The sequence below is a fragment of the Bos taurus genome, chromosome 2, assembly GCF_002263795.3.
Source record: "Bos taurus isolate L1 Dominette 01449 registration number 42190680 breed Hereford chromosome 2, ARS-UCD2.0, whole genome shotgun sequence".
Lineage (NCBI taxonomy): Eukaryota > Metazoa > Chordata > Mammalia > Artiodactyla > Bovidae > Bos > Bos taurus.
In genome coordinates this window covers 89885582-89900092 of record NC_037329.1, presented here as the reverse complement: position 1 = coordinate 89900092, position 14511 = coordinate 89885582, and the positions used below count along the sequence as shown (strand labels likewise).

The 14511-nt window shown below is 42.0% G+C and overlaps 1 protein-coding gene and 1 pseudogene across 2 annotated transcripts in view; both read left to right on the top strand.

The window, feature by feature from the left end:
- Nucleotides 1–14511, top strand: part of FLACC1 (flagellum associated containing coiled-coil domains 1) — a 108191-nt gene that overhangs the window by 24481 nt on the left and 69199 nt on the right. The window contains exons 12-15 of one of the 2 annotated variants that reach the window (XM_005202673.5): nucleotides 1616–1678; nucleotides 5046–5135; nucleotides 5253–5362; nucleotides 13430–13916. In XM_005202673.5, the coding sequence (XP_005202730.1) occupies nucleotides 1616–1678; nucleotides 5046–5135; nucleotides 5253–5362; nucleotides 13430–13553 (387 nt within the window). In that variant the 3' untranslated portion in view covers nucleotides 13554–13916. Of the gene's footprint in view, nucleotides 1–1615; nucleotides 1679–5045; nucleotides 5136–5252; nucleotides 5363–13429; nucleotides 13917–14511 lie in introns of those variants that run through there. The other variant, XR_009491239.1, reaches the window with a different exon arrangement.
- On the top strand, nucleotides 5369–13078 carry LOC132343177 (acyl-CoA-binding domain-containing protein 6-like; annotated as a pseudogene).

The window sequence follows — 14511 nt, the reverse complement described above, 5'->3', positions numbered from 1 at the left end:
CTCTCCTTTCTCATGAATATATACCTAGATGTGTTATTACTGGACTCTAATGTAGGGATTTATAACAAAGTTCTAAGATATTTTCCACAGAAGTTGTGACATTTTTCTCTTGCACCTCAACTATATGAGAATTCCAGTTGTTCTATATCATCAACAACAATTAATATTACTAATCTTTTCCTTAAGAAGCTTTTTTTTTTTTAATTTTGTTTTTTGGTTGCACCATGGATCTTTGTTCCCTGACCAAGGATTGAACCCAGGCCCTCAGGCCCTCAGTAAGTGTGGAGTCCTAACTACTGGACTGCCAGCGAATTTCTGAGTATTGCTGATCTTTTACTTTTGGCTATTTCAATGCGTATGACCCTGGAAGAGGGCATGGAAACCCACTCCAGTATTCTTGCCTGGAGAATCCCATGGCCAGAGGAGCCTGGCTGGCTACAGTCCATCAGATTACAAAGAGTTGGACACGACAGAAGCTTCTGAGCACAACACAGCACAGCAATAGGTATAACGTGCTATTTCATTATTATTTTAGTTTCCCTGATGACTAATTATGTCAGGCAAATTTTCATATGGTTATTGGACCATTTATATGTCTTCTTTTGTGAAGTTCGGTTCAAGTTTTTTGCCAGTTAAAAAGAAATTGTGTTATTTACCTTTTTATAATTGGTACGTAGGAGTACTTTTTATACTATGAATACAGTTCTTTCTCAGATATACATGCTGTGAATTCTGTGGTTTGCCTTTTCATTTTGCTCACATTGTCTCTCCACATGCAAAAGTTTTACTTTCGATGAAAAGTTGGTTATCGACTTTTTCCTTGTATGGTAATAGCTTTTTGTCACCTCTGAAACTGTTGCCTATTCCAAGAACATGAAGATATTCTAGTTTTTAAAAAGTTTCATAAGTTTAGCATTTATGATTCTGTGATCCATTTTGAATAATGTTTTTTTATGTTAAAGGTCTTAGGTCATTTTTTCCATATTTATATTCATTGTTTCAGAATGATTTGGTGAAAAAAATCTCCCTTTCTCCATTAAGTTACCTTGATGTCTTTGTTGTATTTGAGGGAGTAGGGGGCAAACTCTCTCCATTCTGTTCCATTCAACTATCTGTCTATATTTAGGCCAACAAAACAATGTCTTAATTTCTGTAGCTTGAAATCAGGGAGAAAAAAAAATCTTCCAACTTTGCTCTTGCTTTTCAAGGTTATTTTGGTTCTTCTTCAGCCTTTGAATTTCTATATAAATTTTATAATTATCTTGTCAAGAAAGCCTAGTGGTATTTTAAGTGGGATTGCAATGAATGTAAAGCTCGGTCTGTGGAGAATTGGATATTTAACAGCATTAAATCTGTACCCTAACAAAAGAAAACTCTTTAATGAAAATATGATTGCTTTTAATACTTCTTGATACACTAAGGTTGAGAAGGAGTAAGATTTTCATCATTTAACTTCAACATGTCATGTCACTACTTTGTAATGTGTGCTTTATTAAAGCAACATCTGAACTTTTGTGAATATTGCATTCCTGAATCATATTCTGGCTTTCTTAATTTTCTGAAAGAAGTGCCAGAACCCCAGTTGCTGACCTTTTCTAAATAAAATTCTTTTTAGGAGCTCTTAAAACAACATGAAAGGGATACCTTGCAATTAGAGGAGCTTAGAAAGACAAAAGAGGTAAGCTTTTTCATTTTTCCTGTGGAATTAGCCTCTAACAAATACATTGCTAAAATGATACATTCTCAATAAAATGGAATCTATGATAATTTTCCCCAAACCATTGAAAAACAAAAGAGCTAAAGCTGAGTTAGGGCTTCCCCAGTGGCTCAGCAGTAAAGAATCTGCCTGCAGTTCAGGAGCCGCAGGAGTCACGGGTTCAATCTCTGGGTCAGGAAGATCCCCTGGAGGAGGAAATGACAACGCACTCCAGTATTCTTGCCTGGAAAATCCCATGGACCGAAGAGCCTGGCCGGCTACAGTCCTTGGGGTCATGAAGAGTCAGACACGACTGAAGCAACTTAGCACACATACACACAAAGCTGAGTTTGCTGGATTCACTGTCAAAAAGGATTTTAGAACTCTCTGAAAAAAGAAAGCCATTGCTGTCTTTTTAGAGCCAGATCTGAACAAATACATGAACAATATACTGTGAGATCTTCAGTGTTAAATGCCTTGTACTTCTCTTAAGGCTCTAACAACAAATGGGCCTTAAACAGTAAAATGCCAGATTCTTCCATTTAGAGACCCTGAAAACTACAATACTGCCTCTTGGGAACTGTGAGTTCAAGTCTTTCCTTAAAACTCTGAGTGTATTTACCTCACCCTTACAGCCTCTCTAGGAACTTTTTTTCTGGAACAGATTATAGCGCTTCCATAAAGGAGGTATCAGAAGGGAAATTGTTCAAACCCCCAAACTGCCTTGTGGTTCTTCTTCCACTGTGAATTTAATTTGGATTCAGAATGGACCTGTTTGGGAAAAGATTAGCCATTCTGAAAGCATGGCATGACATTGTAGAGCCCAGGCAAGACATCAGCTTTGTTGGGCAAGCAGTCATAATGTCCTACAAGGTAAACGGGTGGACTTTGGTATGATGTAGACTCAGTGTGTTGTAAGAATGGCTTTAATGAGCTTGACTACTAATTCTATCACTGTGTCATTTCTGGGTCCATTTCAATTAATTTATTTTGCTCCTGATGCATGGTCATATTTTCTTGCTTATTTGCATGTCTGGTGGTTTTTTTATTGGATGCCAGCCTTTGTGACCTTTACCTTACTAGGTGCTGAATACTTTTGTACTTCTTTAAATATCATTAACCTTTGTTCTGGGATTCAGTAAAGTTACTTGGAAATGGGCTTCCCTGGTGGCTCAGTGGTAAAGAATCTGTCTGCCAATGCAGAGGACAGGAGTTCAATCCCTTACCCAGGAAGATCTCACATGCCAGGGGACAACTAAGCCCATGTACCACAGCTACTGAGCTTGTGCCCTAGAGCTCAGGAGCCAACAACTACTGAGCCCACATGTCACAACTACTAAAGCCTATGAGCCCCAGAACCCGTGCTCCAAAACAAGAGAAGCCACCGCAATGAGAAGTCCACGCACAGCAGCTAGAGAGTAGCCGCCACTCGCTGCAACTAGAGAAAGCCTCCTTGCAGCAACAAAGACCCAGCACAGCTGAATAAACAATAAAAACTAAAACACACACACACACACACACACAAAACCTTTTTTTTTTTGAAAAAAAGAAGTTACTTGGAAACAGTTTGATTTTTCAAGCCTTGGTTTTTAAGCTTTCTTAGGCAAAATTACAGCAGTCTTGATCTAGGGCTAGTTTTCTCCCACTGCTGAGTAATCTCTGTGTATTAACAGGGTTTTTATATTCTGGCTGGAGCGTGGCAGGCTACAGTGTATGGGGTTGCAAAGAGTTGGACACGACTGAAGCGACTAACATACATGCATGGTGGAAACATGAATTTCCCCGGTCCTGTTTTGGGCTAGGGACTGTTCTGCCTGCTGGTGGCTCTTTCCCCTTGCCTCGTCTCCCTCTGTTCCTTCTCGCCATCATGTAGCTCCAGTGACACTGGACTGCATACTGTTTCTTAACAGGCCAGATTTCTCCCACTTCAGGGTCTTTGCACTCCATCTTTTCCCTTCTTAGAAAGCTCTTTACCAGATATCCACACAGCTCACTTCCCTACCTCCTCCCAGTCTTTCTCCAAATGCCAACTTCTCAGAGCCTGCTCTACTTAAAGGCTCAACAACCTGCCTAACACTTTATGTTTCTACACTGACTTATAATCATTCAACCTGATAAGCTCAGTGAAGGGAGGGATTTTTGTCTGCTGCTTTCCTTGCCACTAATCCTCAGTTCCTAGAATGGTGCCTACCATATCACAGACATCCAGTAAACTGCAAATTTTTAAAAGAATAAATAAATTAATTTTGTTCATTTTTAAATAGATACTTCAATGAAAGAATGCCAAATGACCTGGTACAGTGCTTTGCCCAATGCCATTGCAATAAAAGTGATGGTGCATGCATTCTCAGTCACGTCTGACTCTTTGGGGACCCCGTGGACAGTAGCCCACCAGGCTTCCATTTCCATGGGATTTCCAAGGCAAGAATACTGGAGTGGGTTGTCATTCCTTTTCTAGGGGCTCTTCCTGACCCAGGGATAGAACCCACATCTCCTGCATTGGCAGGCAGATTCTTTACAACTGAGCTACTGGGAAGCTCCTTGATGAATCCATATCAATACATCATTATTAACTAAAATCCAATTTACCTTAGCATTCCTTCTTTGTGTTGTACAGTAAGTCCCTACATATGAATAAGTTCCATTCTGAGAGTATATTCAAAAGTCCAACAAAGTTAACTTAAGTACCCAACTAACACAATCGACTATATAGGACTGTATTCTAATAGGTTTGTAATACCTTTCATACAAATAATATGTGCATAAAAAACAAGCAAACACAAAAAATAAAGAAAACATGTTTAATCTTACAGCACAGTACCTTCAGAAGCATGCAGTACAGTACAGCAGCTGGCATACGGGGTTGGCATGCCTGTTTGCATCCCATAGGTTTCGTCACATGCATCATGCCACGCAGCCTCCACTGCAGCATCATACAGAATGGTGTCTCTGCCCTAAAAATCCTCCATCCTCCTATTCATTCCTTGCTTCCCTTCCTAACTCCTGGCAACCACTGGTCTTTTTACTGTCTCTATGGTTTTGCATTTTCTAGACAGTCATGTAGTTGGAATTCATACTAGATATTTAATAAACCCTTATTTAATGAATGGATAATTGATAGCTGTTTTGACAACCCATGTGAGCTCTGGTGAGGGCTGTACCAGTGAGGCTGTTGAGAGGGGTATAGACTAGTGAGACATAGAGGGGTAGAATGAACAGGGCATAGTAACAGAGCAGGAGAAGGAGTGGCTAAAGTTGATGCTTTCACATTCTAATCCAAATGTCCTGAATGAGGGGATAAATGCGTAGACATCAGTGCAATGTCCTGAAACAATTTCTTCTTACCCAGGTCATAGAGGAAGAGTTGTATGCTCAAGCTCTTATCCTAGAATCACTTAACACAACCCTCTACCAAACCCAGATGGAACTCCAGAGAGAGGTGAATCTTGGCTGGAGTGGGGATGGGAGCTGGAGGGAGGAACCCCCTGCCATGTAGCTCTGCCCTGGGTGACTCTAATTTAGGAAAGATGGCTATTAAAATGTACCTGTCTTTCAGAAAGCTGTGGTAGCAACTCTGGAGAAAACACTCCAGATCAAGCTTACTGAAGCTGAAGACAAGTTTAAGTACACCATACACAATCTGACAGAAGAAAACATTCATCTAAGGTATGAATGATGCTGCTCAGAAAGACGTGGCTGAATTATCTTCAGAAAGCGATAACAGGAATTCCCTGGCAGCCCAGTGGTTACGACTCTGTGCTTCCACTGCAGGGGGCCTGGGATCAATCCCTGATCAGGGGACTGTGATTCCACATGTTGTGTGGTGATGGGTGAGGAATGGGTGGAAATGAACCTAGGTATTCCCTCATGAAGTCAAGGCACAGGCACTGTCAGGAGGGGGATATTTGCTGGCCACAGAAGTTACCTTCTGAGGTCAACACTTTTAAAGTGATGTTGGGAGACTCCTCTCCCTTTCCTATGTTAGTTTTTAATGCAAAATAATACATGAGGTTTATCTGAGACTCTCTGGGTTTATTCAGTTTTATGACTGAGAATTATTTTTAAATCCATGGCCTTGAGCCTTGTGATTTTCTATTAAGGGCTTTATGCCTTGAAGGCCTTCTTTACTTATGGGGTATTAATAAATGCTAGAAAGAGGTTCTGCTAGAACCTCTTTCTAGAGAAGGCAATGGCACTCCACTCCAGTACCTTTGCCTGGAGAATCCCATGGACAGAGGAGCCTGGTAGGCTGCAGTCCATGGGGTCGCTGGAGTCGGACACAACTGAGCGACTTCACTTTCACTTTTCACTTTCATGCATTGGAGAGGGAAATGGCAACACACTCCAGTGTTCTTGCCTGGAGAATCCCAGGGACGGGGAAGCCTGGTGGGCTGCCGTCTATGGGGTCGCACAGAGTCGGACACGACTGAAGTGACTTAGCTTAGCAGAAAGAGGTTCTGAGGGATCTATTTGAATATCTTGATGGCAAGTGCACTGTGAATTTTTCCAGTATCAGTTGGAGAGTTTGCCCATAAGGAAGATAGTAGTTGATTCGGGAGGGACAGATGATCAATGTTTCCAGAATAAGTTTTAGGTCCATGACAGATGGAGCAAATAAAAGATGTCACAGGGCCTTTTAATTCACCTAGTTGGTTGTTTTGATGATTGTAGTCAAATTCTAGAATGATTTTATATAGGGAGAAAGAAATTCCAGCAAGAAACTTATGTAAGAAGTCTCAGCTTAATAAATGGGTAGAGATGGGAGAACGAAGGAGAAAGGGATGTGTGTCTCAAAGGACCTAAACAAAAGGAAGTAAGTGCAGAGACAGGACCCTCTTGTGGCTCATTAGAGGTCCCCACTCTTTGAAGTGTTTTAGAACTCTGAGGCGAGGGCTGCTTTATTGTAGTGGGGCTGAGCACTGAGCATGTGGCTCTGATGTCTTTTAGGACTGAAAGAGATTCATTCCCAACTTGGAGAAAAGTTTCTTCAAAGCAGTTGGGAGGGAGGATTGGGAAGAGCCCTGGAGTTCCTTGGAGCCCTATCACTGAGCATTGAAAGGATGTTGGAAAGGCTGGTTAAGAGAGCTGAAGCAACCTGAAGTGCTAGACTCTGTAAAATCTCTTTTCCAATGTCCTGGCTCTTTGCAATAACAGGAGAAACTAGGAGGATTCTGGTCTGGCTTAGGAAATTTAATTTGTGAAATTGAAGATAAGAATTTTGGTGGTCTTCTTTATGGGTGACTCATCCATGAGTGTCAGAGAGCTGATTTGCCAGATGAACTAAATCTGGAGTGGATGTAAATTTACCATTCTGTTGGGTCCTTTTAGCAGGGGAAGATTTCAGTTCAGCCCATTAATAAGTAGAGTTAAAAGCTTCCTGGGTAGAATCAAACTCTTTAGGAAGACAAGAATTTTCTTTAAAAACAATCTGAAGTCAATTGTAATTTGTCATGAACAGGTTTGTTACATTTTTATGTGCAAGCCTGAATTTTCTTCTAATCAACAGGCTTTGGAAAAGCCCTAGGAATCATGGGATGAAGTCATCTAGCAGTTGCTCAAGCCATATAAGTTAGTAGGTCTCCTGGTTGTAATTTTTGAGATCTGTTAGGATTTTCTTAATTAGCAGGTTTCATCCAATACTGTGACTGGTCTTCACCAACAAGCACATATATGAACTATATAAGTTAGAAAAACAAGGTCAGTAAGTTTGAATGACTATAGTAAACTCCTAAGCAAATCTGTGAAGCTCTTTGGTTACTCTGAATCTTTATGGCTCACAGTTCAGCTTTAGTCCAAGGAGTATGAGAAATTAAGGATTTGGATTCTCAGACTGCTTAATTTTAAAAGGACAGGTTCTGACAAGTTCAGAGGAAGAGGGAGTGGGGAGAATTTCAGAAAGAAGGGAAAGTTCAGTAAAGGAATTACTGTAGGGAAACAAAGGATATAAAAGTAGTGTAAGCAGCATAGGAGGGAAGGAGGGAGATGGTGCCAGAGGCAGTCTGGTCATGAAGAGCCAAAGAAGAGACTCAAGATGGAAACAGAGATGGAGCCTGAGACAAAGAGGCCAAAGAAGACAAGCCAGAAGCTTCAGCAGCCATTTTATCTTTCTTTAATTATTTGCCTCAGTTAACCTTAAAAATCTTATTTCTGCAGAGAGACAATTTTAGAGTCATGACATTCATCAGGTTCAAAATAAGCATTCCACTCAGTTCTGGAAATTTTTGAACTATTGTGGTCTAATTTGGTTTTAAGAAAATTAAGTTTGGAGTTTTCAAAAGCTCCCCATAATGGCCGTTGAGATCCTAACTTGCCTTTGATTTGGACTAGTCCATTTAGCTAGAAATGCACATGAGGAACGACCACAGTTTTTTGTTTTGTTTTGAGGACCACAGTTTCTAAACATAAAACTGGTTGGAATCCCTGGGATTGGGATTTCAAAATATCTAGGTAACAGGGGTCCCCTTTCTCAGAGGTTTCTCTCTGGAATAAAAGAATAATTTTCAAATAACTGACAGCTCAAACAGCTCAATTCAAACAGCTTTCAGCTTAAACAGCCTACCAGCTAATACCAGCCAGTTCTAATGAAACAGCTTGATCCCAAAGTAGCCAGTCCAGAGGGTTTTCAGCCAGTTTCCAGGAAACAGCCCATGTTCCAAAGGAAGGGGCCAACAGCTTCAGCTTCAGTGAAGCAGCTCCTGTTCCCAAAGGAATGGGCTGACAGCTTCTCAGCTAGCTTTAGTTGAAGGAGTATAATCACAAAATCAGACCAAAGTGCCAAATGAGCACTCACAAACAGAACAAGGCCTTAACCAGAAACACAAAACCTTAAAGTAGATTCTGAATAAAGTCAGAGAGCTTCAAGTGCAAAGAGGGCATGGGTTCAGATCCAGGAGAAAGATATACCTTCAAACTCCAGGGTCATTGAGAAAAACAGTGAACTCAGTGGGCTCAATTGTGAGCACCACACCTGTCTGCTCACCAGTCCCAGAGCCATTGAGGATCATCTTTGGTCCTTGTATAGGCCACCAAATGTTGACATAAAACAAATAGACTGCCAGTTATTCTCCAGCAATGATGGGTTTATTTGGAATCACCAAAGAATTTCAATTTGGGGTCTACAAACATGGTCTACACATGGATATCACCAGATGGTCAATACCAAGATCAGACTGATTATATTCTTTGTAGCCAAAGATGGAGAAGCCCTATATAGTCAGCAAAAACAAGACCAGGAGCTGACTGTGGCTCAGATCATAAATTCCTTATTGCCTAATTCAGACTTAAATTGAATAAAATAGGGAAAACCACTAGACCATTCAGGTATGAGCTAAATCAAATTCCTTATGATTATACAGTAGATATGAGAAATAGATTCTAGGGATTGGATCTGATAGACAGAGTGCCTGAAGAACTATGGACAGAGATTTATGATATTGTACAGGAGGCAGTAATCAAGACCATCCCCAAGAAAAAGAAATGCAAAAAGGCAAAATGTTTGTCTGAGGAGACCTTACAAATAGTTGAGAAAAGAAGAGAAGTGAAAGGCAAAGGAGAAAGGGAAAGATATAAACATCTGAATGCAGAGTTCCAAAGAATAGCAAGGAGAGATAAGAAGCCTTCATCAGTGATCAATGCAAAGAAACAGAGGAAAACAATAGAATGGGAAAGACTAGAGATTTCTTTAAAATTAGAGACACCAAGGGAACATTTCAAACAAAGATGGGCACAATAAAGGACAGAAATGGTATGGACCTAACAGAAGCAGAAGATATTAAGAAGAGGTGGCAAGAATACATAGAAGGACTATACAAAAAAGATCTTCATGACCCAGATAACCACGATGGTGTGATCACTCACCTAGAGCCAGACATTCTTGAATGCGAAGTCAAGTGGGCCTTAGGAAGCATCACTATGAACAAAGCTAGTGGAGATAATGGGATTCCAGTTGAGCTATTTCAAATCCTAAAAGTTGATGCTGTAAAGGTGCTGCACTCAATATGACAGCTAATTTGGAAAACTCAGCAGTGGCAATAGGACTGGAAAAGGTCAGTTTTCATTCCAGTCCCAAAGAAAGGAAATGCCAAGCAATGTTCAAACTACCACACAATTGCACTCATCTCACATGCTAGCAAAGTAATGCTCAAAATTCTCCAAGCCAGGCTTCAACAGTCCATGACAACATGTACTGTTCAACAACTGTGAACTTCCAGATGTTCAGGCTGGATTTAGAAAAGACAGAGGAACCAGAGATCAAATTGCCAACATCCACTGAATCACTGAAAAAGCAAGAGCCTAGAAAAACCTCTACTTCTGCTTTATTGACTATGCCAAAGCCTTTGACTATGTGGATCGCAACAAACTGTGGAAAATTCTTCAAGAGGTGGGAATACCAGACCATCTGACCTGCCTCAGATATGCAGACGACACCAGCCTTATGGCAGAAAGTGAAGAACTAAAGAACCTCTTGATGAAAGTGAAAGAGGAGAGTGAAAAAGCTGGCTTACAACTCAACATTCAGAAAACTAAGATCATGGCATCTGGTCCCATCACTTCATTGCAAATAGATGGGGAAACAATGGAAACAGTGAGAGACTTTATTTTGGGGGGCTCCAAAATCACTGCGGTTGGCGACAGCAGCCATGAAATTACAAGACGCTTGTTCCTTGGAAGAAAAGCTATGTCCAATCTGCTGCTACTGCTGCTAAGTTGCTTCACAGGTGTCCGACTCTGTGCGACCCCATAGACGGTAGCCTACCAGGCTCCCCCGTCCCTGGGATTCTCCAGGCAAGAACAGTGGAGTGGGTTGCCATTTCCTTCTCCAATGCATGAAAGTGAAAAGTGAAAGTGAAGTCGCTCAGTCGTGTCCGACTCTTAGCAACCCCATGGACTGCAGCCTACCAGGCTCCTCCATCCATGGGATTTTCCAGGCAAGAGTACTGGAGTGGGGTGCCATTGCCTTCTCCTAGACAGCATATTAAAAAGCAGAGACAAGCCTTGTTCCAGGCCCCCTGGTTGTGTGGCTCACAGACCCCCGCGCCGCGAGAGCGATCTGGGCTACCCCGAGCTCCCTGTTAGCCTGGGGAAGCCAAAAGAGACCGGGCAGTGGGGGAGAGCAGCAGAGGGTGGTGGGACCCTCCCTGCACACCCAGGGAGACCAGGGGGATAGAGGGAGCGAGGCTGAGTTAAGCAAGGGTTAGGTGAGCTTGGGTGCAACTTGAGCTCGGGACTGGTGGGCCAGGCTCCCACGCTGGTGTCACACCCGGTCGGTCCGAAGAAGACAGGCGGACTCATGGCCTTGTCATTCCTGCCCTCGGGGGCCACCACGGGCGACAGTGGTGGAGAGCTGAACTCGGGGGATGACTCCAGGGATGTGGAATCCCTCCAAGAGCCCAGAGATCGAGGCATCCAGGAGCCTGGCAGAGCTGTTTGAGAAGGCTGCAGCACAGCTCCAAGGCCTGGTGCAAGTGGCTAGCAGGGAGCAGCTCTTGTATCTGTATGCCAGGTACAAGCAGGTACAAGTTGAAAATTGCAATACACCTAAACCAAGCTTCTTTGACTTTGAAGGAAAGCAAAAATGGGAAGCATGGAAAGCGCTTGGTGTTCCAGCCAAGCAATGCAGGAATATATTGCTGTAGTTAAAAAATTAGATCCAAGTTGGAATCCTCAGTCACCAGAGAACAAAGGAAAATAAGCAAATACGGGTTTTGGTGGGCCAGTTTTTAGTTCTCTGTATCACGAAGAAATCATCAGGGAAGAAGATAAAGACATATTTGATTACTGCAGGGAAAACAACATTGACCATATAACCAAAGTCATCAAAACAAAAAACATGGATGTGAATATGAAAGATGAAGAGGGCAGAACTCTACTCCACTGGTCTTATGATCGAGGACATAAGGAACTAGTCAGTCTTGCTACAATATAGAGCTGATATTAGCTGTCAGGACAATGAAGGTCAAACAGCTCTACATTATGCTGCTGCCTGTAAGTTTTTGGACATTGTGGAGCTGCTGCTCCAGTCTGGGGCTGACCCCACGCTCCAAGACCAGGATGGGTGCCTGCCAGAGGAGGTGACAGGGTGCAAAGCAGTTACTTTGATGTTACAGCAGCACACGACAGGCAAGGCTTAATCAAAAGACTAGAAAACTATGGTCGACAACAGCACAGGGCTCCAGTGGTGAAAGAAAACTGCAAAAATGGCACATCTTTTGCCGCCCATCTTTGGTATATGTTGGCTAATAAAATCAGTTGTGAGGAACTGGAAAAAAAAAAAAAAAAAAAGCAGAGACATTACTTTGCCAACAAAGGTCCGTCTAGTCAAAGCTATGTTTTTTCCAGTAGTCATGTATGGATGTGAGAGGTGGACTATAGAGAAAGATGAGAGCTGAAGAGTTGATGCTTTTGAACTGTGGTGTTGGAGAAGACTCTTGAAATGCCCTTGGACTGCAAGGAGATCCAACCAGTCAGTCAATCCTAAAGGAAATCAGTCCTGAATATTCATTGGAAGGACTGATGCTGACACTGAAAGTCCAATACTTTGGCCACCTGATGTGAAGAACTGACTCATTGGAAAAGACCCCGATGCTGGGAAAGATTGAAGGTGGGAGGAGGAGGGGATGACAGAGGATGAGATGGTTGGATGGCATCACGGACTCGATGGACATGAGTTTGAGTAAGCTCTGGGAGTTGGTGATGGACAGGGAAGCCTGGAGTGCTGCAGTCCATGGATCACAAAGAGTCAGATATGAATGAGCAACTGAAGTGAACTGAACGGAAATATGGCAAGCCATGTGCAAGGTCCCACATAGCAAGGGAAGAAGAATGCTTTTATAGAGGGGAAAAAGTAATAGGGGAGGGCTATAGCAAACACATGGAGAAGGCAATGGCACTCCACTCCAGTGTTCTTGCCTGGAGAATCCCGGGGACGGGGGAGCCTGGTGGGCTGCCGTCTGTGGGGTCGCACAGAGTCAGACATGACTGAAGCGACTTAGCAGCAGCAGCAGCAGCAGCAGCAGCATAGTAAACAGAGTCCATGACTTTTCTTTGCCTGAGTTCTTCCTAGGAAACAAGAGGAGTCTTTCTTCCTTTGGGGCTCTGCTACCATCTCAGGGCATGAGAGCTCCCCCTTCTGGCGTCTCTACTCTATTTAATGAAGAAGAATAAAGTCGCTCAGTCGTGTCTGACTCGTTATGACCCCATGGACTGTACAGTCCATGGAATTCTCCAGGCTAGAATACTGGAGTGGGTAGCCTTTCCTTTCTCCAGGGCATCTTCCCAACCCAGTGATTGAACTCAGGTCTCCCACATTACCGGTGGATTCTTTACCAACTGAGCTATCATGGAAGCCCATTAAAGAGTCTTCTGTTGGTGTCTTTTTTTTTACATGGGACTCAGGTGTCAATAATTTACCTTTAGATGCAGCCACATTTGGTTCCTGTGAAAATCAACCTCAGGTCAGAAATTATACTGTTACCTGAAGATACATCTTAAATCACTGAAGTAACTTTTGGTCAATACTTAACAAAGGGAAATTGTTCACTGTGTTAATTTTGTCATAAATTCTTCATATGGGAATTTGGTAATCCAAATTTCATGTCTCCCTAAATTCAAAATCACTGCAAATATTGAAAGAGACCACTCCCAACTAGTGAAGGAACAAAACTACATTTCTCTGCTTCCCAAATGTCTTGTATCCCTTTCTACCCTTTACCTCTATAAATCTTCTCTTTATAGGCAAAAGATAATTGCCAAAAATGAAGAAATTTATGATGAACGGTTTGGGAGATCTACCTCTGTTACTGTTTATGAGCATAATTCTGACACTTTAGAAGATGGTGGCAACGAAACACAAGAATGATGAGAAGAAGAGTTGGTCTCTGTGACCAAAGATGTTAGGAACCAAAGATGTTAGAACCATCTTTGGTAGGCTTAAGAACTCCTGTGAGGTTTTCTTGAGAAATGCATATGGTGAGTTTAGCTTTTGGCCTTGCCTTGATTCTACTTGTGACTTTTCACAATTTGTTTTCTCCTGAGTGACTGAGAATGTTTGAATTCTCAACTCAATTACATAGACATTCATGACTCTTCATTGAAAAGTAATTGTCTCTATACCTAGAGCTGAGGGTCTCTAGGCTTTGTACTATTTTCTCTTCCACCTTTACATATTTCATTACCAAAGACACTTACCTGAAGAACTTCTTTCTATTAAAGGTTGACAATATTTTGGGGTGTGCCTTTTGTCCCCCAGACATTTCACTAGCAAGAATGATAATTTGTTGAATTGATCCCCCAAACCTTTTCTCTCTTATATGTGTCGCTACTCCCCTATTTCTCAATATGTTCCCAACTCTATGATTTGGGAAGAATTTCTGATGATTCCTGTCATCGTCTCTAAACTATTCCCAGAATTCAAATGTCTAGAAGGCAGGCAATATAAATAAGGGAAGTGGGCTTAACATAAGAAAAAATAACCACATAAGCACAGTGATAAATGGTAACTGGCAGCAGTCTCAGTGAGGGAATTGGGCAGGATGGTGTGGGGATTGGGGGTATGGGGTAAGGGTTGTGGAAATTCGGTGAACGCATTTCATTGTTGCCAAACAGGAGCATGGTGTAAATGTGGTCAGATACTCTGATCATCAAAAGAAAGTATTCTGGTTTTTATGTGACAGCTTCCAATTTTTAAATATGGAGAAGAAGTGGGGTTTTTTTAGACAAGAAATGTTTAAGAAATACAACTATGTGAACAAATATTGGAAGGCTCAAGGAAAACATATCTATGACCCAAACATTTTCTACCTGTAAGACTAGGTTCC